The 24386-nt window shown below is 42.1% G+C and overlaps 1 protein-coding gene across 12 annotated transcripts in view; it reads left to right on the forward strand.

Annotated features, from left to right (window-relative positions):
• ZNF438 (zinc finger protein 438) overlaps positions 1–3714 on the forward strand; it is a 56374-nt gene extending 52660 nt beyond the window's left edge. For all 12 annotated transcript variants that reach the window (XM_075082519.1, XM_075082526.1, XM_075082520.1 and 9 more), the window contains one exon: positions 1419–3714. In XM_075082519.1, coding sequence (XP_074938620.1) covers positions 1419–2031 — 613 coding nt within the window. In that variant the 3' untranslated portion in view covers positions 2032–3714. The remainder of the gene's footprint in view (positions 1–1418) is intronic.
• The last annotated feature ends 20672 nt before the right edge of the window (positions 3715–24386 follow it).

The raw sequence follows: 24386 nt of genomic DNA on the forward strand, positions 1-24386 counted from the left end.
AAATATCTGTAGTAATTTTGCATATACTCTAGTATACCCAGTATACTTCCAGGGGAACTATTTTTATCAGTTGATTTGTTATGGCTAATGCTTTTTCTGTTAATCTGCAGTCTTCTGAGTTCTACCCGTTTTGGGTTTTCCTCAGAAGATAAGTGAACCAACTGCAATAAGTGCAAAGCAATTCATATTTCAGTATTAGCTTGTAGATTGTTTACCCTATTAAATATCATTATCCCATTTCCTTCCCTGGAGTGCTGTGAGCTAATCCATCTTGTGTGTTGATTATTGCTGCTCTTGTGATCACTTAGCCAAGTAGAAAAGTTAACATTTACTGTATTAAGATGGATAGAACGTTCTTTTATCTCTGCATTATGATTTTGTGATGTGAAATTTCTTGACACAGTATAAATGTTGGCATTTCTGTTTGTTCCAGTGTGCATTGATTTCCGTTGAAGTACACTTAAGTAAACTCAGGGCTTTAACCTGATGCCTCACGACGACACTATTGTTCAGTTTTACGCATTTTACGCTTTGCATAGCTCCACTCTCTGGGGTGTCAGTTAGAAATTTTTAAGGTATTGAACCTAAGAAACACCAGCACTTTTCTTTCAGCCTTACTAGCCTTCATACAATTAATCATTTAGTTTAACTGTTTTGTTGGTTGGTATGTCTAACATGTATAAATACAGAGTATTACATGGTCTTTTTCGTAGTCATTGTGAGAAGGTTTCTGTGGAGGTCGTCTTCTGATTGGTGTAACTTAAACCAGGGATTTGCTAGCTCTGTGTATATCTGCTTCCTTTATACTGCAGAGCTGTCCTAAATCAACGAAAGGGGCTGTCCAATTGTAAATTAGGTATTTAAACTTTTTAAAATTGTGTTACAAACTTCTAGAAAAAAGATAAACTTTAAAGTTTCATTGTTTTCACCTTTGAGTGGGGGGTGGGACATGTAGTTTTGCCCTAAATTGACCTTAGATCACTCGGAGTAAATAAGTTAGTTTCTCTTAGTAGTATGCTACACCTAGTATTCATTTTCAGTTTTCTAGCACAGAGCCAAAAGTATTTGGATTGACCTCACTAAATCAGGACCTTAAAAAAACATGTTTAACCTTTTAATAAAAGGTTAGTGTTGTTAAAAGATTATTTCTATGAAGGCTAATTTTGGAGGCAATTCTTAAACAGCAGTGTTGAATAACATTTGGTTTCAGTTGTTTTCTAATCAGCCTTATTATTATTTTCTTTCTCTTTTTTTTTCTGTTCCAAATAAATTAGATAGTGTAGCAACAGTGCCTGTTTTTAATTAAAAGAACGTTTCATGAATGTCATCTCTTCTTGGAACTTAGAAGGACAGAAATTGCCATCTCTGTTCTGTGCATGGCTGATACTGAAAGAGTTTGTATTTCCTTTTTTTAACAGGGGAAATAAGTGCAATTTTGAGGAGCTATTCCATAACCCAGGAGAAGTGAAATTACAGATCAAATGTGGTCGATGCCAGTTTATTGCACAGTCTTTTGGTGAAATGAAGTTTCACTTATTGTGCTCTCATGGAGAAGAGATCCAGGGAAGAGTAAAGGAAGGGGTTCTGCAAGGAAATAGAGGAGCTAAGGGGGAACTGATCAAACAGGCAACCCACTTCTGGAAACAGCGTAATGAGAGAAGACATTTAGTGAAATGCAGTGCCCGTGAGGAGGAGTTTTATACTTTTCCAAAACTGAAAAGACAGATATACTTTCACCATCAAAATAACACTGATACGTTATCTAAAAGTGAACTGACTCAGTCAGGAAGCGGAGAAGCAGCCAAGCATACGCAAAATGTAGGTCTTGGTACACCAAGCAAAAAAATAGAAATTTGGTCTAAAGCGGGCTATAACTGCATTTTATGCAAACAGTTATTTGGAAGAAAAGAGGATCTTTGTAATCATTGGCAGAGTCATCATAACTGTGAAGACCCTTCTACTTTATGGACAATTTTTAGTTTGTTTTCAAAACAAGGAATTACTGAATTTTCTAATAATGGTGAATATTGAAGCTCAAGTCTACAATGCTATGGAAAACATCAGCTACCTTACCAAATTGTTTATGGTCTTTTGCTGTGTTGCTAAACTAACACAAGAGATGTATGACTTAAGAGGTTGGTTTGGTGGGTTGGTTGGCATTTTTTTAAGTTATGCTAATGTTTATTTTGTTAAATAGAAAATGTATTTATCCAGTATCATTCCAGATGGGAACACACAAGGCAATTATGAAACACTGTTCTTAAAATTCACACTTAAGGAACTTAGCAGCAGCAAATACTCAGTGCTAATGGTTAATATAAAGGAAAAAGAGTCTCAATTTATACTAGATACAGAAGTAAATCAGTTGATACGAATTAATCTCAATCTTGAATTAAATAACAAACCAGACTGAAAGTGTAATTTCAGTCCCAACTGTGCTTCCAGATTTTATGATAAATATATATTTCCATGCAATTCTCTGAATCATTTGAATGTGCATACATGCAGCCGGCATTCAGGAGCTTTATAATCTATAAGTTAAGAGCATTTAATTTCTGTTTTTTTCATTTCAGTGTTTTCAGCCACGTTCACTGCTTGCAGGTTTGTTATTGGCAGGTCTTTTAGGTGTTATATTCTGTCCTGGTAACAGCAAGGATCTTTGGATTTTTAAAGTGAAAAATCTACATGTGGTTTTTTGCCTGTAGCTCTTTGGGTTGACGATGAGTTAGTTGCCACCCAGGAAGATGGAACCCTCAAAGCCTGACTGCTTTATGAAAAAATAAAACTAGTTTGTTTTAAAAATAGTAATCTGAGTTGGTTACTCCTGGGAAATTTGACATTCTGCAACAGACTGAATGTTTCACAGTGAACTTTTAGCATGTTCCTTGCACTGCCTGTGGCAGCAGCACTACTGCTGCCAACACCATTAGCACCCTGCCTTTAACACTCTTGGTATATAGCTTTTGTACCTCTGCAGTTGACCTAGTCTGTGGCTTTAAAGGGAAATTTTTCTAGGTCTATAGTACAGGTAATAAGGTTTTTTTCACTTGTGTTGCCAGATTTACTGTACTAGAGAAATTGCATGCAGCACCTTAACCTTCTAATGTCAGGAGCCAGTAACAGTTGCCTTACCAGGATGCAAAGCTGTAGCAGCCTGTCATGCAGGAATAGTGCATGCTGTGTTCCCTGCTACAGAGCAGGCATGGTAAGTGACCGTTTCAGCGCATCTGCAAGGGGGCAGGTCAGTTCAGGCTGTAAGGAGATGCAGTTCGGGAGCTCAGTTTTGATGGAAAGGTCATTGAACCATTGAATTTAGTTTGAAATTGGTGCTTAAACTGCTGTTAAAGCCTTATGGACCTCTGAATTATTTTGGGAGCAATAATGGAGGCAGCATAAGAAACCACTGTATCACTGTTCAACAGAAGTCAGAGCACTTCAGAGGGCAAACTGAAAAATACACCAACACTGTCTTTACAATACCACTGTATCCATTTCTTCTCATGGTCAAACTGTAATTGAGGGATTGCAGTGATGAAGGAGTCATTCCTAAAATGTCCTGGGTGGCTTCTCACTGTTTTGCAAAAAATTGTGGTGATGAGAACATGAGGAGAGATGTAAAAATGTTGGGTTTTCTGAGTAATTTTCCAGAAGATGTTGCAATATTTTATGTATTTCTTTTGTTTTTAAACAATAAAGGCAGATTCAATGAGCAAATAGTTTTGAATGTAATTTCTTGTCGTATGGTGCTTTGTCCTGGAGTTCAACTATAAGACTGGAGCCAAGAAAAATAAAAGACAAAAGGAAAATGCTCATAGAACCATACAGGTGTCTGGTAAGGAGGAATAATCATTTGTGGATTTTCAAAAATTCCTTCCTACTCTCTGTTGCTTTAAATACATATTTGTGGTTGTTTCTTTGCTTTCATATATTACTTTTGTATGCTGAACTACTTCAAAAATACTACTTGTTTGTACTTTTGGGTATGGCACACCCGTCTTGTAATGCGTACAATATATTCAGATTATTTTCACTGGGTAGATGGAGGAGAATGTATGGCGTATTTGGAAAGGAATAGTTAATTTTAAAGTCAGTGTTTCATATCAAACTGAGCATACATTTAACTTAGTAGAGCGTGTTTGCATTTAGAAGCGTTTTTTTTCCCCCATCTTAATCCGTTAACTTTCAAAATCAAACGGCTTGGTGTTTTCTCTGAAACAGGAATGTGAGAACAATCCCTCCTTCACATTGTTATAATATATCAAAGGGAAGTTAATTCCCAGCATAAAGCACTCATTTTAAGAGTTGGGGGGAGGACCACAACATTAGAAAGATTTGTTCATGTACATTATTCAGAACAGGCATTAAAAATCACCATGCTGGCAATATCACCCATTCCTTGGTATAGTTTAGAATGAATGCAGCTCTGACACAGAGTCCAGCCCGTTCAGGAACAGCACCACTGATGGCAGAGTTGTCCTTCAAAAATACTTTCAAAAAGTGTTTGTTAAAAACGGTGGTGCATCAGAGCCAATGATTGAGGAGAGTTGTCTGGTGGTGGTTATCAGCCAGGAAGAGTCACTCCCTTTCATTTTGTGTAAAAGCTAGGGGAGTTGCAATGATGATGGGAGGAAAGGAGGTTTGGGACGAGGGAGTGGGTTGCTTTTGGGTTTTTTTAATGGAAATTTTCGTGTACAGTCTGTCTTTTCATCATATTTTTGTGTTTCTCTCCCTTTCTCTAGTCCAGGCCAAATGGATAAAGGGGTCTCAGCTTTCAGCAATTTAAAGCCTGAGAACATGTTTCAAAGTACGGTTCCAAGCCACTTCTCAGTGTCCTCGTAAATGTTTAAAATTAGAAGCCTTTTTTTCTGAGCCTGAAATCATTCTGTGTTTCAGGCTATTATGATTATGGTAGATTATGAAAGGTTGGGATTTTTGAAAACAGCTTTGCATTAAATACAGATGCGTCCTTTGTTTAAAATGTGTTTGTTTTGCATTTGTGTTCATTTCGATAACATTTGGAGGTATGAAGTGAGTCTTATTTACAGCAACATTAAATAGTGTGTGTTTGCTGTTCAGCGGAAGGCATGTTATGAATACAGTTTGCTGTTTACCTTGAAGCTGGACAAGTTAACATCTGGTTTTGCACATAAATTATATTTTTATATTGTTAAGATGAATGTTATTGTTTTTGTAGCTGTAGTTTTGTTCCCCTCTGATTTTTCATTAAATCTGTTTCAGCTTCACTGTTCAACTTTAAAGCTGTTCCTCACATGGAAAGTTGTTCCTTCATCATCACACCATAAATAATCAAAGCTGGAGGAGTTCCATTGCTTCTCTGGCTTGCAGAGTATTGCCCTTCTCCAGCTGCAGAGCTACAGTTTCCTATGGCTAACTTGACATAGTTGCTGGCAGTAAATGTTTTACTTCATGTATTTATTAGAATTTAGATCTCTGCTGTTTAGCTCCATCAGAGTTTCTGTCATACCTCATTAGGTACTTATTTTATCTACTATTCACTGAGCTCTTTAGAGAAAGTGTCATAAGAAGGATGAACAGGTATTTAGGAGAGCAGATTTCAACCCTGACTTTGTGCAGATGATGCTGACGTTTGAGAATCACCAGCTTATCTAGGCTCAGCCGTGTAGTATATTATATTTCTACAACACATCCACCTACATGCACATCTATTTTGGAAAGAAATATGTACTTCAAATTCAGCTGTCAGTTATTATTATCAAACCTGTACAATGTAGGTTTGTGATTATTATGCATAAAGATTAAAACGCTATTAACCATAGTAGGTTTACTTGTCAAATTCCTTATAGCTCTGAAAAAGGAAAATCTGTGTGCTGAATATGCCACAGAAAAAGTCTAGTCTCATGAAGTAAATTCTGATGGCTTAAAAAGGTTGTCCTCATTTCAGTGTGTGCTTTTATAGCTGATCTGTCACACTGTAGGATTTTCTCCACTTCTTATTAAATTGCCATAATTTTTCTTGCTTAGAAATACTGAAGACAACCTGAGCAGGCAAGCAGGTTTCAGGAAAAAATGTGTTTACTTCCTTTCTCCGTACAGGCAGACACGTCCATGGAATCAAAATAGTCTTGATGGCCTTTCATATACATGCACATTGTGGGGCAACATGCAAGCTCTGGGCTTCAGTGTATGGCTTTGTGTGGCTGACCATTCTGCAGTTCCAAAAAGGAAACTGCAAATTTGAGTGTAAAAATAACCTGGGTTTCAGACTTGAGTGAATTTCTAATACCTTATTGACAAATGTTCAAGGAATCCTAAAATTTGTGCTTTGTGTAACAATTTTATTGATGTAGTAGTACCAGGAGCGTTCTAAAATGTGATGGGCCTGGTGCTGTCAAGTTCAAAGGAAGCTTTCTCCCTTCCATTTATTTCACATTTTGTTGACTTTTCCATGTAAGCGTTGGAAATGACGGGATGAATAATGATTTCTGCTGCTGACAGATCCAGAAACATTATTCTAAAGTTATTTTGCAGAAATTTTCAGTTTAATCTAGAATAACAGATGAAATCGGTGAAAAGAAAATTGTATTGGAAAGAGATACGTAAGCAAACTGGCCCATGTGTGCTCTGCACAATTACACGTCTATAGATGAAATTTATAAATGATAGGTCTTCTACTGGTAGGCATAGTTTGTTCTTAGCTAGCCCGAGTTATTTGGAGTGGCCAAGGGAAGTAAGAATTCAAAAATGTCTGTACCTTCTCTTTGACTTGAATTTTGTTAAATATTTCTACCGTTGTGCCAGTCCTGATCATGGTCCAAGGCATGTAGATACTCAAAACACTTTCTAGGGGACTTAGAGCATAATTCAGTGGAGGAAAGGGGAAGAAATATGTGAAGGAAGTAGTGGTGATGAAGATTGGCACAGCGCATTGAATATAAGGTCAAACTTCAGTATGGCTAGTCTTTGATGGTCTGTGTACATGGATGTGTCCTGTCATCTTAGTCTGAAGTTCTCCTTTCCACCCTCTGGTTATGTGGTTCCAGAGTCTGCTCCCACTAGAGGTACATCAGCCTGGAGCATCCTTGGCTTCCCGGGGCACGAGCCCTTCCAAATGGCATAGCTGACTTTGAGAATGTCCTCTTCTTTTGGTGTCTCAGCTAAATGTTTGTAGTTAGGTGAGCCACATGCCAGCTGCTGAGACCAGCTGCTGCCAGACTCAAAATGGGGTCTTTCAGTTTTCGGAGGAAAGTGGCTTTTAGCTTTAGTCCACAAAAGTGAAATCAAATGCTGCATCAGTAGTTAGCCAAATAGGAAAATGGCTCACTGAGTTTTCTGCCGATACAACACTGATAAGTAGTAGAGAGAAAATTTGAAAGGTTGCTATAAGGAAAAGAAGCTGCTAAATGTGATTCAGGTTTTTGTGTGCCATTGGAAAAGACGAGAATGTCCCATCACTTACTTAGAATCATAGACTGGAACCAAGGAAGTTCCATAGAAGAGTCTCATGCAGATCTGATGGTGTAAAGCAACAATCCAGAGACACTGTGACTGAGATTTTTCTTCTCCCTCTTTTCCTATCTCTTTTTGCTTTTTTGCTTTTTCTATTTTTGTAGCCACTCTACCTTTTTAGCATCCTCTGAGAGCTGTTCTGGCTGGACGCAGTTTATAAATGTCTGACTCGACAAAGTCAGCATTGTGTCTGGCAGCTTTGCTACTAGCCAAAAGCTGGCGACTGAGGAGTTGTGAACACTGTTTCACAGAATGTTCCATGAAAACATTGGTTGCAGGGGACCCTGGAGGTCAGCCGGGCCAGCCTCGGGCCCAAGGCAGGGCTTAGCACCAGCCCAGGAGCACAGCGGTGCTTGGCCTATTGGAAATCATTTCTGTTGCTGTTCGCACTGGTCCATCTCCAGTGGTGGAGTCACGAGCGTGAACAAGGCTTCAGCACAGTAGCTGATACTTTAAGTACTGTCATAAACAATCTTGTGACATTTGTAAAGAAAGCACAAAACTTGGGACAAAAAAATCCCCCCAAACCAAGTAAAGTTACAGTTTCAGCTGGTGATCCTTCAGCAGTGAGAACTTCTGGCACAAAACCCTGTTGGTTTTGTTGTAGACCATGGCCAAGCCTCTTGTCTACCTGCACAAAGCAGCTTACACTTTGATTACTCTGCTTTTTCTGGGACTTCAAGTCTCTGTGCCTTTCACATGCAATGAATATACTAATTCTTGTTCTACAGCTGATTTAAGACAAAAATAAAGCATTTTTATTTTCTGTATTCAGATTTAATCTGACTTTTGAACATACACCAAATCAAGGAGATCGATATACCTTCCTTATTACGAGAAGCAGTAAATGACAGGATGAGGGAAGAAAGCAGTAAAAGCCCTTGTGACCGTACCTTTGAAACAATGCAGTTGCTTTCCACTGGAAGTTTAATTTCTTCATGTTTTTAGTTAAAAGGTTTTATTAATTTTAGCTGAAGTAAATAGAATGCTATACTTCGCTATTCAAATAAATCCTTTTTCAGCTCTGAGTCCTTGGAGTTTGAATCCTGTCCAGCCATTTTCTGCTATCTGCCAATTCCTTGCCAAGTGCAAACCTGACACTCTTGCCAATAAATCCACCTTCGTGCCATTTAAAGACATCTGCAGTCTTTTCTCGGGAGCTAATCAAAGTTTGTGAGAAGACGTTTTTTAAAGGGAACCGGCGCTAGAATTCAGGCCATTTAAATTATGCAACTTAATGAAAAACAATTGCAGCGAACTATAAAATAGAGGAGTGGTACAGATTGTTTGAAAGCTCGCTTATTTTTATTCTCTTTTGTGAATAATTGCAGAGGAAGTTTTCCAGTGAAGAATTTGGTTTTTTTCCTGCTGTTTCATGTGCTGCTCTCTTAATCCACTTTTTAGCCTCTCCCGAGTACGGCACAGCAGAGTCCAGCCATGCTTCATAAGCTGATTGCATCCTGTTAAACATAAAGCACCATTTTATTTTTACCTTGTAAGACAGCTGGGCTGATAAACGCGTGGGATACCACACTCCAGGAGACAACCGCCATGTCTGCACAGGTTAATAGTCCCATGTCTTTCAAGAGCAGCGTTTCCAGTGTCCTTATGCACGCATGCACAGGTGATCACACACAAAATTATAAAAGGATTAAGTCTGTGGAACACTTTTAACTTGTTTGTTAGTGTCACACCATACACAGTGTATTCCAGTTATTTTTCTTGTATTAAAATGCAGTAACAGTGTCATTATATTGCTAATACATCTGTGGCTGATCTGAATCCTGAAATACGCAGTGACCACCTGAGCTCTTCCAGGAAATTGGATTAATTGTTGAATTGTTGGAATTTCTTTTAAAAAACGTGCTACTCTTGCTGGGTGACACCATGTGTAGGGTTTAAACTGTATTTCCGAGCGTGATTTATTGGTCCAGCAGAAAAGTCTGGTGCTAAACCTTTCCACTGGGATTTGCTTACATTAGGAAGCAGTGCAGGTGGCAGCCTGTTTCAACATAGAATGGATTTTTTCCCCCCCCTTTCTTTCTGATAAATGAAGTGCGTATGTAAGGTGAGAGATTGAAAAAAATGAGAAGCCTGAAGCCCTCAGAGGATCTGTCTGAAAGCTCCACCTGCGGGCAGAGAAATGCAGGGTAAATCCGATGCAGTTTCCGTACCTGCTCACCTCAAGCGTGATGGGAGCCTCCCGGCTGCGCCTCGGCCAGCCGTCCTGGGGAGGCTGCTCAGCAAAAGCTCCTGTTGCAGCCAAGAGTTTGTGTTCAGAAACATGCAGCATCGTGTGCAGCACAAGACGGTATTTTGACACCAAACTCATTTTGTCCATCACTTGATAATAAATTGTCCCCATATCTCATGGTAGGCATCCTCTACTCTTTGAGCTTTTGCCTTGTGTTTTCAGTTTGTGCACAGCAGATAGGATCTGGGCTTGAATTAGTGCTCAACAAATTATCTGTTCTGAAGCTTTACTGTATGCGAGACTGCTCCCTTTGGCTACTGCTAATATGTATCATTTTTCTCCCAGCTGATTCATTCGGTGTCATTTAATGACAAACATTTGATAGTTTTTACTGTCAAATATTATATGTAAATCTCTTAACAGTGTCATGTTCTTAAATTATTGTAATGCTTGATTAAATTAGCCCTTCTAAAAGGGATCCAGGTTCACTAATAGTGTTTCCTGCAATGCGCATCTCTAGAGAAAACCGAGATCTGACTTCTATAGTCAGAACCAATTAGGCTCGTCCTTTTTTGCCCCCCTTCTCTCTGCAGTGTTCAGATGAATCGCATTTTTCAGGCACAGTTCAAGCAGACTGTCAGGTCTCCAGGGCACTCTGCCTCCTGGGCGCCGCATTCCCACTGTCAGCTGTGAAAAATAATTCCCCTTTTGCAGTTGTGTTCAAGGAAAGTAAGATGATAAATCCACAGGTTAGATTTAAGAGAGGGGGAAGTACATTATTGTTTACTCAGCATTGAATAAGGTTTTGTTCCAGGAGCTACGGCTGCTGGGAGGCATGGGGGAGCGTTCTCAGGTTTAAAGCTTTGTAGCGCATGAAGTTGTTAGGATTCATTTGCACTTACAAGAAAATTTAGGGTTTTTTTCTCAGTCACAATCTCTGGAGTACCTAAAACGTGGCAGTTGTTTTGAAAAACACCAGACCAAAGAAAAAAAAAAGGGGGGGAAGAAAAGGGTGAACTGTAAATACAGCGTAATGAAGCCTCGAGGAAAAAATCAACAAAAAGTCCCCAACATGTGCAGGCTATCTGGGTGCAGATAACTCCTTTCAGATAAAATTCACTACAGAGTAGACTTGTTCAACTGCTCTGATGAAACTGCAGTATAGTTAAGGACTTCTTTTGAACCAGAAGAATACTATAGATCTTTTAACTTTGGAGGACTAAGAAGCTCTCCCTGCGGTCGGGGAGAGGTGCAGATTCAAAGTTTGTCACTGGCAATCGTTGCTCAGTTCTCTGTGCAGCGGTTGGTTTTGTTTGGAGTATTCTTTTCTTTGCTGTAACGCCACAGTAGTGCTTTGCTATGGAGGATAGGTGCTAGAACTTTAATCACTGCTAAGTCTGCAAAGCCACCAAATCTTCAGTTTACAGTGACAGAAGTGTCCAGTTAAAAAAAAAAAAAAAAAAAGCGCCATCCTAATGAAGCCTTAAGTCTGTCGCCGTTCACCTTTTCACCTTTCAAGTTTCCTGCCCCTCATTATATCAGTGTTAGATTTAATACACATCAGTATCAATTCAGCACAGCCATCCAGCTTCCTTGCTCTGTGCAGGCAAACCCTGTCACTATTCTAATAAACCTTTAAATATATCCAACTGCTTCTCAAGGCTTTCAGACAACACAGCGAACGGTGCTTTGCTTGCTGTCAAATTGAAGTGATTAGTTTTTATCTAAATGCGAACCTTCTGAGAAATAAAGCAGCATGGTAAACGCAGCCACCTTCCTTTTTTAACTTGGTTTTAATAGCTTGCTGTAGTAATGGCCAGAACTGTAATTGGGTGGGAGAACTTTGAGCTGCTCCATATTTCAAGTGGTGCAATGTTAATATTATATATTGGAAACATTTTCATAGACCGCAAAAGGCTAATGTGTCTCAGGAGCGAGATTCGGGAGGGGCCGAGGTCGCCATGCCTCTCTGCCTGCCTGCTCCCAGGTGATCCAAGCGCAGAGCCAGCCGTGTCGAGCCCTGTGCCTTGCGGTCCGCTCTCCCGGCCTCGGCATTTCCCCAATGACAGAGCGCGGCAGCTGCACGAGACGCGCTGTAGTCTGCTGTTCAGCCAAGGCCGGGCCGCAGCATGGGCAGAGGCCGCGGTGCCACCTCCAGCCAGGGGCCCCCCCAGGAGGAGCTGCCTACGGAGGGCGCGCTGCAGCAGGTGCCCAGCAGGCAATCAGGGCAGACCCTGCAAAGGCTTCGCTTTTAGGCACTTGGAGTATTTCTGTGGCAGTTAATAATGTTCTTGTTTTAAGCCCATGATGTGACATCTGTGACCCCCAGCCCCCGTGGCGTGTGGTGCTTGCCCGCTAGCCAGCAGCCGTGGCACCGGGCGAGTATATGTGAGCATATGACGAAAAGGGAGAATTAATTTGAATTATGGAGCGCTGCATCTCCTCTCTTCTAATTAATTAATGGGAAGATTGTGTAACAAGAAAATCCTGTTCCTTCTGCTGACTACAGTGATCTGAACAACAGGTCAAGAAATCCCAGTACAAAAACCTTACTTGGACTTCACTGGTAGGTTTTTATCCAGCAAGCATTAGTAGTTGTGGTTGAAGAGTAAAGTTCTGTCAAGAAGCCTAAACTGAGGCAGAGGAAAACCAAGGAGTAGTTTTACTTGCGTAGTTACAGAGAAAGAGGTTAATTGCTATATGTAATTACAACACAAATTAGAATATATTGGTCTGAACTCACCTGCCAAATTGCTGTTTGCAGAAGGTACCGAACTAGGGCGATGAAAGCTGGAGAGGAGTGAAGAAATTCAAAAGTATTTCTAGAGCTGGATATTTGGTAAGAATAAAGGCAAATAAAGATAACTGAAAAGGTATGTAATATTTTTAATACCTGCCAAGGTTACTGCAAGGGATTAAAATGAAAGAGTATTTGGTTCCTCATTCCTTGTTAAATTCACTGGGGAGATTTTCTTCCCCTCCTGTCTGCTCTTTCACACACGGTTGCATCCGCCGTGCAAAGACTGCACAGGTACGCAGCGCACAGGCTCGCTACACTGGTGCCGACTGCAGCGGGGCGTTTGGCTGCTTAGGCAGAAAGCAGAAAAAATCCCTTATTGTCATTTTCTTTACTGTAGCCTGTAAAAAATCTCAGGCAGTCTCTGTAAAGAATAGCAGTACCTAATGCTAAGTAGAAATTACTGATTGAAGAATGACTGGCTATGAATGGCCACGGAGTGATTTCTTTCATGTAGACTTAAAAAGTACATTGTTTGCTTTAGGTTTTTCTCCCTCACATGGATTTTTCCTTCCTGTAGCATTGTTTATTGATTGGTGTTTTATAGACGGTCTGGGAAAAGTAATTAAGACAAGCAGGTCTGGAAGTATTTTCAGGGATTTCAAATAGAGAAAGATTGAAATATGCTTGGAGAAATAGCCTTGAAAATGTAATAGCAGCTTGACTTTCAGGTGTGCTTTGGCAAACAGTATTTTTTGTTGTCCTTCTAGCTGTATCCCCCTCCTGTCTGCATGCAGCCGTCCTTTCCAGTAAAATCCCTTTAGTTATTCAGAGTATAAGAAACTTTAAAAAAATATTAGACATGAACAAACGAAAACCCAGGTGGTTTTTTTACCAGGCGGTAAAGCTGAGCATCAAAGTTGACTGAAGTGCACCCATGGACATGTAGTGGAATCCCTTTTCCTTTGGGAAGATGTGTGTCCAGGGGAGGGGAGAGGTACAAGCGCACCGAGCTTACCACTGTTATTTCAGCATTTCCCATCGGTGCCGAGCCGCAGCCTTCCCAGGCACGGCGTTACCCCCACCAGAGCTGTTTGCAAGCTTCATCAGTGATGGAATAAGAAAAACATGACTCATTGCTGGGAACAGAATACTTTTTTTTGCCGTATGAAATGCTTTGCTAGTGAAACCTGATACAAGCTTCACTGTAAAATAATCGATGTAAAGTTCAGTTTGCTGCACTTTGGTGCCTCAACACTCAAAGCGCTTTGGTTAGTGAGCGGGAGCAGGGAACATGCAGCCCTCTCTGTCACCCCTGAACCCTGGGGTGCTGGTGGCAAAGACCAGGGAGGATTTTGGAGACTGTGGCAGGTGTGGAAGAGGAGCCCATCTCTGCCACTGCTGTGCTGTGAGGGTGGCTTACAGACTCAGCCAAGCTTTGGAGACAGTACAAGTGTTCATGTGGTTTTATTTTGCTGGCTCTCCTCCATGTTAGGTGCAAGTGCCCTGGGCAGGAGCTCTAGAGGAGACTGGGTCCCCCTGCAAGCAGCCCCAGAAGCTTTGCTGCTGCCGGACAGGAGGGTTACAGCAGCAACCACAGGGGCCACAGGCAGCAGGGAAAAATGGGGCTGTTTCATCACCTGGTAGAAGAAAGCCTGAGTGATCATGGGTGCGGCTCAGAGCAATAGGAATAAACTTCTTAGGTCATAAAGTTTGATCTCCTGCCTTACTGCCTCACTGCTCTGGTGGCTCATAATTATCTTGTGAGCTAACAGTCCTCCTCTTTCCCTGTCAAAGCCAAATAACAAGTCCCCATGCTAAAGCTCCACTTAGGTGTCTCCAGGTGCCGATGTGGAGTTGGTGCAATCAAATTTAATCCATTTCTAATATCCAAGCCACAAAGTCATCTAAGTCTCATACATAATATTCCAGTATTCCCATCACCCTTACAATACCAACTACTCTGCCAGATCCACAGATTTCGTTAGGATTCTCCTACCTTGTTAAAAAAAAATGTTAAATAAAATAACATGAAATGCTTAGCCTTCAAAAATGATGGTACTTACCTTTACCTGATGGCTCCCATCTCAGCACTGCCCACAGTCCTCTTCCTCTTGGCCAGCTTCTGCCCACAGCAAAAGTACTTGGTTAAATAACTGGTTTCTGTACAGCACCTCTTTACCAAGGCACAGACAGCTTACACCCGACACACCCCACTGTGCAAAAGGTCGCTCATCTTGCTGAAGGATGGTGTAAGATTAGGTTGAGGGTAGACAACTTTGGGGATTATATACACAGCTTCATGTCTTTCATTACCTTTTGACTTCATAAATGTTTCCAAATCATAGTTCAATATTGAAGATGGACTAAAATGGCTACAGTTGTTGAGATTGTTTGGTTTTCCCTCTTTATGATGTAGTTTTGGCTCACATATTGATGCTCTTTGTTTGATAGATGTTTTGCAGTGGAGACAGGCCAGTCATTCCCAGTTTCTGTGCAACAAAATCTTTTTCAGGTGGGATATAGGCACTTCCAGTTTTATATTCACATTCCCATTTTATTTCCTTTGCAGGGTTTAACTAGGTCTGTCCTCATCCCTACACCTTCTTACCTGTAAGAGTTAACTTTGCTTTGCCGATCAGTTTCATTTTCAGGAGCTCAGTCAGTGCTTTCCCCAGCTGCCCTCTCTGAGGTGACAGGATAAGGCATCTTCCTCACAAGACTTTTCTCCTTGTTTGGGATGCTTGCTTTTAAATAGCATTTTTGTGTTTATGGAGAGAAATGTCATGCTTGTCCCACACTTGAGTTCTTCAGTTCGGCTGATGTCATTAACCTGTTTCACTGATTTCTTAAAACTTGATATTAGAAATTGAGAATCTGACTCAAATACCTCAGTTGCTTTTTCTTTTTCCCCTTTTCATTTAAAATAAATCATGTCATAAGGAAGTGGCATCATTGTCTTACCTAGACGGACATCAGCTAAGACAATTTAGCTGAATTCCATAGTGGGTTTTGGCACACAGAGCAATACTCGGCCGGGCTCAGTATCAGGTGGGCGCAGAGATCCCCACCGTGGGCAGGGAAACCGCAGAGCAGAAGGAAAACATTAAGTGTTTTGAAACAGTTGTGAGAGGCTCTGCAGAATTTATGGCCTTCGGGGGCCCATGAGAGGTTTACGAGGCCGGAAGGTTTCTGGGGAGCACTTTTGTGTGGGCTTTTGCAGGTGGCTCCCGGAGATCATATGCCTCTGCTGGAATCACCTTGTTGCTGGAACTGGTGCTGCTTTGGCTTTCTGAACGCTGTTTCTTTGGCTTTCGGGCCAGGCACACCTTGCTGGGGAAATGGGCAATTTTGCTGCAGAGCAGCAATTGCATTCTCAGATCAGCTGCATCACCAGATCACCAGGAGGACAGGCAGGCTCCTGGCATGTAACATCAGTATTGGTAATCAGTGAAGACCGATATACTGTTTTGGAAAACAATTGTTTGTAAAATGTCTGTGCAAGGCCAGAAGGAAAAAAAAAGCCTTGTATTCGGGTCAGCCTTAACTGACCAAATTTATTCCTCCAGAGGGTTTTATTTTTCAGTGAAGCTTCTTGGAACAATATGGAAGATAGTGCGTGATGTACAGCAAAAATCTAGCTTTGTGTATATTCTCTTTGATTTTTCATCAGAGGCCTATTAGATGTTTTCTGATGATCAATTGTTATAATCCCTTTAAATAGCAACAACATAATTTAAAATGTCTTATTTAGTGTAACACACAAAGACTGTAATGAGCCAGAAACCTCTCTAGGAATGGTGGCCATGCCAGTACCTCCTTTCCTGAGATTATCTTTCCAGTCATTAGGAGCCCACTAAAGCTATTGAGCACAAGCTGGAAATGGGGGTCCTTGCCGATATTTCTTATGCTTTTCAACCTTTGACCACAAAGGCTTCATTTGCCCATCCACCCCCACTCACTCTGACTCTGGTGGGAAGTAAGCACACGCGTTCGCAGCTCCACGCATGCTGTCGATGGGTGACTGCAGAGTTTCCTTCCATGGGTGACCTGTGCAACATGGGGAGAAATGCAGCCACACAGATACCTGGCTGGCATTGCAAATCTGTGACAAATTAATTCTTCTCACAGAGTGCTGCGTCTCCCCCTCGCAGGCTTTGAGGCAACGCGTCCAGTGAGAGTGAAGTCCATGGCTTCCCCCCCAAGCCTGGCTCGGCAGCAGCAGGTCCCAGTGCTGTGTCCCAGCCCATGCTGGTGAAGTTGGGAAACTCAGCTCTGTTCCTGGAGGATGGAGGTTACTCTGATTTCCCCAGGCTTGCCCCAGTGGCCACCCCTGCCTCCCAGACATGTTGGTGTTTGTCTTTTGGCCTAAATCCCATTTCTTGTGGCTTAGGCTGGAAAGGAAAATGATGGAGAAGGAGGCCGCTGCCACATGCCGATATGCTGAAGACTGTGTGTGGGATCCCCAGTGTTTCCCAGGCCAGAGCATGTCCTGTCGCATGTCCCACCTGCAAGCTGCATGCTGGTGAGGCGACCTCAAGCATTTACTCAGCTTCCAAATAAAATCCCTGTTGGGGCTGTGTCATGACTATCAGTAGTATTTCACTGAAGCCTTTACACAACTGGTGCAAGTACCACAGAAAGACTATTACAGAGGGGTGGATGAGGGTTGTTTAAAGGGGATTTCAGAAACAATACAGGAATTGATAATTCAGTTTTATGAATCACAAAACTGTGCACGTAAAACTTGAACAAGGAGATATTTGGGAACTTGTAGCATAACCTGCCTACCATATAAAGGTATTATCTATCCTTTAAGAGGTTGCTCTAGCTGTGTTTTAAGGGATATATCTGAATGTAGTTATTTCTCATGGGTTTTGCTCTCCTATAGGGCTAGCAGCTGGAGAGCATGCTTTCTGATCATATTTTGGTCTTATTTTTAATTCATTTCCCTCACCTTAAAGTATTCATCAGCTGCTGTACCTGTTGTTTCAGACAGCTGCTAGATCCTCACTGATGGAGTTTATTGATTTCTGACTCTGATCTTGCAAATCTTATTTCAAATTCATCACCTGCCAGTACCGTACTGGGAGCCTGAGCTGAGCGCAGCATATTAGGGATGAGAGAGCTCTCCCGTGAGCTTTCTCATGTCACCAGCTGCAAAGTCCCTCTGGAGCAGCCCACCCTAATGCTCTGAGAGGTTTCAGAGCAAATCCTGACCCCTTCCCCTCCAGCAACCCCATGCACAGCTGTGCCCGACACCTCGGCATGCCAGCACCAGCTGTGCTGTGCCGTGTTGCACCGTGGGCGAGGGGAGACGAGGAGCTGTGCAGAGCAGACGTCAGGCAATGCCTCGGTGGCCCCAGCTTGGAGGGTGGCAAGCCTCCTGTTCCAGCCCACCTTCGGCCCCGCTCTCCTCACGCACGAATTATGGTCCCGTCCTCTCCACTGCAACTGAAAGCCTGAAAACCTGAACCAGATGCAAGGTTTCACCTGAGTTTACAGACAGCCTGGAAGCAATAACTCTGGGAGGTATAAACTGCTGCTTTCATCATAATAAGATGTTAACGGGGGGAAAGCCCCTCTGCTCCAGGCGGTCCTCTATTAACACCGCCACAGCAGCTGGGGAAGGGGGATCTGCCGGATCAGTTTCCGCAATGCCCACCCCCACATATCCCCCCATGACTGCGGCTCAGGGTCTCCAGTTCATACGTCCCCCCTGACGTGGTCCAGCTCCTTGAGGTGGAGGGTGCCTGGTCGTCACCCCACACAGCTCAGGGTCCCTGGCATCCCGACGTCTTTGGTGAGGGCCGTGGCGCATAGAGTGCCTCAGAGGGCTGAACAAAACATCTGTTTGCCATTGCTATGGGTTGTTTATAGCATTTTGATACTCTCTTCTGCAACATTTTATTTTAAGGAACCTGGTGATACTCCCACACAGAGTGCAACAGCAGTACAGTTTGCTCCTGGTTTATGTATTTCAGCTAAGATTGCCTAACAATTTGTGAAGTTCACAGAGCATGCTCCCCTCTGATATGAGGCCAGGCGCAAGAGCATCGTTCCCAGCTCTTGTGTTGGCAGCCACAAGCCAAGCTGCTCTGCTCTCCCTCTTGCTTTCTATGGAAAGGGATGTTTGGGCAAAACCAGACTGGCTCTTCTTTGACTTGAAGTAAAATAATCGCATTACAACTTTGGAAGCCAGCCTGCAATTTCTCATCACACAGCATGGGATCAAAGGAGCAAAAGCAGCCAATGCCCTCCTCTGCAGTGCTCTTGTTTGCTTTTCTGTAGTGGGAAGTCCATACACAGGGTACATGGCTTGGGCAGCATTAAGGTAAGGAGGAACAGAGAGAGGCAGTGTGTTGTCTGCTGGGCAACCTTATCTGCTCTGATTGTGCTGGATTTTCAGCTAAGTGTGACTGTGAAGGGTAATTACCGTCATGTGTTACCTGAGATTACAGGGTTGCTTTCCAACTAATGACACTAAGAGAACCAAGCGGTTGTTAATATTTAATCAGACTCTTGGCTTAACAATTGGATAAATGAGGATGTAATTACACAATTATAGAAGACATTTCAGATAGGAACTGGGCTGTTGTTAGTAGTGAAGGTGAAAGCTGGTGAACATACACTGTTCAGCCCCATCAAGTACGTCATTAAAAAAGATCTTCATCACTGTAGTCTAACAGTATGTCCTATGAGATGGTAAACAAAGGTTCCAGCTGCTTTTGTGAGAAATATTCCTGCTTGGCCAAGAGGTTTCTATGTAAGAAAAATACCAGACCAGATGTTTTGTTGATGTGGCAAGCTGTAATCAGGGGTAACTAGGGAACATTTAAATACGTACACAGAGTATACCACGCGTTTATGGCCGTGCTTTATGTATCATTGCTCAGCAGTCAGGCAATTATTTTCCCTGGGTTATTCATTTTAAATTTTATAGGAAACAGAGAGGTACCTTTTAATTCAGTGTAGTACTTACCTGCCTAGTGGAACATTTCTTTAAAATAAATGCTTGTCATACTACACATGAAAGATGTGTTTGATGACAATGTACAGGTCAGAATGAAGATGGAGATGCTGTCTATAATAATTTCATTAGTCTCTTCTTTAAACCCTGTGCTTTATGTCAGCTCCTCAAAAACATTTTGTTTTTTCAAGGGATCATGATTTGAAAAGATTGCAACAGTTGCAGTTCTTCAGAGCTCCACTACAGTGAGCACTAACTGTAATTCTCTCGAGAGCCTATTAGTGGGATACTGGAAAGTTAACATCAAAATCAAAGACCTTGTTGACCAAAATGATTGCAGGTTGGTGGTATGAATCTGAATATTGCATGAAATTAAATCTTAGAAATGCTTTGCACAATGCAATGAGGCAGCATTCCGGTGTTAATGTGGTTTCTCAAATGAGAGGTTGTAAAAACAAGAAGCATGTTTGTTTGGCAGATGATATAGGCAATAGTGTTTTGATCCCCTCCTCTTCCCAGCTAGCATTCCTGAAAAGTTTGCAGTGATCCACTGGATGCACAGACATTGCTGAATTTCTCAGTGTCCGGTTCTAACTGGACTAGATACCACCACGTCTGGAGTGTGCTCTGAGATCAGGGGAAGAAATGTCCTCCTGAAGTCACATTCATGTTTTTCTTCTAGAGGTATTTATATCAAGAAATCATGTAATCAGAGAAACAGCTTGCATGCTCACTGCTCAGCTGAGCGCTGGTTTGGGGCCCAGTGGCTGTCAGGTCCTCCTGGCATGCGCCTGCACATCGGTTCCTCTTTAACAATTTGTACCCGGTGTTGAGCTCATGCTGTGAAAAGAGCAGAACCCTTCAATTATAGTGATGCAGAGCCAACGGAGATAATTAGGAAAATAAGCTCTCAGCCCCAACGAGGTTAAGATTTACCTGTATGGCATGTTAGCATAGAATTGTAAAGGAGATAAAAAGAAATGCACAACCAGAATAATTTCCTATGACATGTTACCATGTGATCCAGTTCAGTGCAACCTGTTTCTTCATCATCTTCTCTGCCTCACCTTGAGTCTGCCAATCCTGTCTTACCCAAACTGGTCCCACTGAAATAATTTCCCTCTATTCTGCTTTTGTCACGCACCTTCCTAAGTCTGCATCTCTGCAGCTCCCAGCCTCACTTTTGAGTTCTGTATAGCCACAGACTGCGCCTTCTAACCTCCTCGGCAGACCTCTCTTGCCCATATGTGATACCCACCTCCTTGTGCTCCCCATTCCTTCTAGTACTTTCATTACATTGCCATCAAGAGTATCTCTGACAAATAAAGAGACTTGCAGCTCTCTTTCCTTTTCAAGACATGATTGCTTTGTTTTGAGTTCCCCATGGGCTACTTCCAAATTCCTGGATGAAATATAGTTTAGAAACCCAGGAACCTTGGAGCTGTAATATTTGAACATAGCCCAAACAAGCTAAAATACATTGAACATGTTTGGTTAAAACACATCTTTCTGTTTCTGCTGAGAACCCACTCTCATGGCATCTCCATCCATAAATTGTCCAGGCTGTACATTCCCCAAGGAAGGGCCACCTATGACACCTGGCTGTGAAGCTCTTCATGATATCCCTGCGTAAACAGATTGGGGATAATGAAATAACCAGCATGCAAGTCTTTCCACTCCCACCCTACAGACCCACGGCAACCTGCCCTTTGAGGGGCGATTGCCAAAGAGGTGAAATCTCTTTTGGCCCGTTCGACACACAGTTTTTCAGTGAGCATCAGGGAAACTGCTGTCAGCTGGTGGGTTTGCGATGGGGTGAAGAGAGAGCTGCCTACAAGGTCCTGACTCCTGGGAGGATGAGCACAGAGATACATAATTTCCTGCAACTCCTGTAACAGAGTCCAGCCTCCTCTACTACTACTTGTAAGAGGTGGTTTCATTATCTCTAAAGCTTTTTATTGAATCACATCCTGTTAGTCAAGACACGATCTGTCCTACTGCAGCAGTTACGATAAAGGCATTTGCTGTTGGCTTTTGGGGGAAAGTCCAGGACTGACAGAGGGACTTTTCTAGCTAAGGCAAGAAAGATTTATTTGTTAATTAACATTTGTGGCACCTTGAAATCTGAAAACACTGCATAGGTACTTACGTATTTTTCTAAGGCCAAAGTGTCTTGCATTTAAACCTTTTGAAGCCCTAATGGCTTGGTCTGTGAATTCCTGATTTACTCTGTCTGTAAAATTAAAAATAAACCAAAACAATATTGAGTCCTGGCATCTGAAGAAGGCACTTCTTCTCCCATACGTGGGGTATTCCCTTTTGTACCTCTTGGAGGCTTTAAGTCCAGAAGACTGCAAAGTCAGTGGCCATAAAGTACAGATGACATGAATGCATAAAACACACCTTTAATTAAAATGTTAAAATATGTAGAATGTTCCAAGGATGCTGCTTTGTAGATTTCTGCACATTGGACACATGAGTAATTTATGTACTGTCTGGTTTTGCACATTGTACTGGGCTATTTACTCTTGTCCTCAACTGAAACGTGGACTGTGGCAGCCCTTCCACCCTGTGCACTACCCCAGAGAGACAGGATGCTTTGCAAAGGGAAAGCACAGTGTCAAATGCTGTCTCACAGACTTTTGAAGTGATGCACACACTGATACACGCACACAAGCAATTCTAAAAGAAAGACGAGTCACTGTTATCTTGGAGCTTTGGAGTATATTTAGCTTTCGACCAAACTGATACCTCCATTTCTGTACATGATTTGCAAAGGCAGCTTTCATAGGTTTCATAAAATCTGTTTGTTTCTCTCTCTTTTCCTTTGAAGAAAGTCACTGTCACCCAGACCTCACAGAGCTCCCAGCTGGATGCACATGTTGGCTGCCCAGAGCTAAATGTGTCTGTTTGCGTCTAACCTCCTTCGAAGGGAGTGAGGGTCCGGCAATGTATCACCTCTCTGCACTGAGTCAGGGGCATCCTTCCGTGGGTTTATCCCACAGCCCCCAGAGGTGGTATTGAGGGCACTTTGTCATAGCTTAGAGACACCAGCTATTCCTCTATGTAATAACTCCCAAAAGAAAGAAACAAAAAGAGGTTACACCGAGTGTGGATAAACTTCAGGGCACACCTTACCTTTTAATAAAACTCTAAATATCAAAAATAAATCTGCTAATGCGGGTGACACTAATCGATGGAGAATAATCAAAAGGCTTATGCAACTTGCTTTGAAGGTTGGAATAAAGAAAGGTTTCTTTTGTTGCTTCAAATTCTGGTCGATGGGCATGTTAAGTCAAATGCAGTCAATGAAGTGCAAAGAAGCAGAATGGCTGGGAAAGCCCAGGGAGAGGGAAGATGAGCAATGAGCTTGTATTTTGGCAGGGAGGTGACTGCAAGCCTGAATTCACCCCAGCATAAAGAGACAAGTGAAGTAAGGCAGCATTGGGTTCTGCAGGACCAGCTTATCTTTTATCTGTAGATTTTAATTTCTATTTGTAAAAGAATGGATGGATGTTATGCAACATTTTTCTACTACTCCAGCTGTGGAAAACAAACCACATCTGGCACATAAAATAACAATGAAATTATCTGAAAGATGTACTGTTCTTAAAAGCAACTACAAGTACGTGTTCAAATAACTTGCTGGAAAAGAACAGATCCAATTTGTCAGATGATAATACATAAGCTTAGAAGGAGGGATAATTTATGCCAAGAGAAATATTGCACTTCAGAGAGTTCAAATAAAGAGGAGGTTCGTTTCCACCAAACTTCCGCAGGCTTGCAAGGCGTAAATTACACAAACAGCATTTAAAAACAGGAATGCAAAATTCAAAGAGCGAAATTAAAAGCTCTGTTCATGTTCCAGCCATGCAACAACTGTGGAGCAGATGTCGGAGGCCTATGGTTAAGAAATCCCCTGGTCTGGATGCACAATTTCCAGCGTGTCCCGTCGGCACACATCTGAAGGTAGGTTTGTAACAAACATACTGTCAACTATATAAAATACACAGTCCATGAGAAAAGGAAATACTGCAAATCTGAGAATGATGCTTTCCCTTGTGTGTTCTCTAAAGAAGCTGCTCTTTCATTGCATTGCTGAACGAGGAGGCACTGGTGGCCTGAGAGCTGTCACACTCCATCTCGGTGAAGACCCACCTTCTTTCCCAGTTCCTCTCTCGTGTTGGTGCTGAGGTTTCCAGTGAAGCACAAGGTAACTCACTGCCTCTTAAAATGGAGCAGTTCACCTTAATTGCAGCTGACGTTTGGGTTCGGAGGATGTATCCTGCTCTCATGGTCTGTTATAGTCTATTTGGGTAAAAAGGCTTGTGCTGCCATGTGTCCCCACCCTCCCCAGGAGCCAAAGACAGAAAGTAGCTATAAAAGTAAAACTAGCACACTGAAAGAGTTTAGCTGACGGAAATCATCAAAAGACTACCGATTTGTTTCTTTGTTTTTATGTTTAAGGTGATCTCTAAAGCTACAGTTTGATAATCTTCTTAAAATATGTAAGACTTTACACGTTAAGTGGTAGAAAAATACTATGCCTCCTACGCTCCCAGCAGCAGGAGAAGCATGCTGTGATGACTACATAAAGCCCTTCCTGCAACTGAGTTGTTCTTAATTTAAATATTTTTATCTACCAAACAATAATAAAACATCAGTCAATACTACACACAGATTCCAGATGAATGTGAGACTGAATGCAAATTAAAGGCTTTGCTGACAGCCTGAACAAGAAGGATTTTCACGCAGGTCTGCAGGCTTAACATTACGGATCAGGTCTTCGTTTAAACACAATCTCCTTTACATCACCTCCGCAGCTGCAATGGACTTTACTGTGGGAGTAAATTACATGCCTGCTTAATCTGAGAGGGTTTATATTGAATGCGAAGTGTCATCCTGGGGGTGGAGGGGATGGGCTGGCTGGGGAGAAGGAGGTGGCAGGGGGAGATGCCGCGTATAAGCCCGGTGTGAAATCAAAACAACTAATTCTG

Source organism: Phalacrocorax aristotelis, chromosome 2 (genome assembly GCF_949628215.1).
Source record: "Phalacrocorax aristotelis chromosome 2, bGulAri2.1, whole genome shotgun sequence".
Taxonomy (NCBI): domain Eukaryota; kingdom Metazoa; phylum Chordata; class Aves; order Suliformes; family Phalacrocoracidae; genus Phalacrocorax; species Phalacrocorax aristotelis.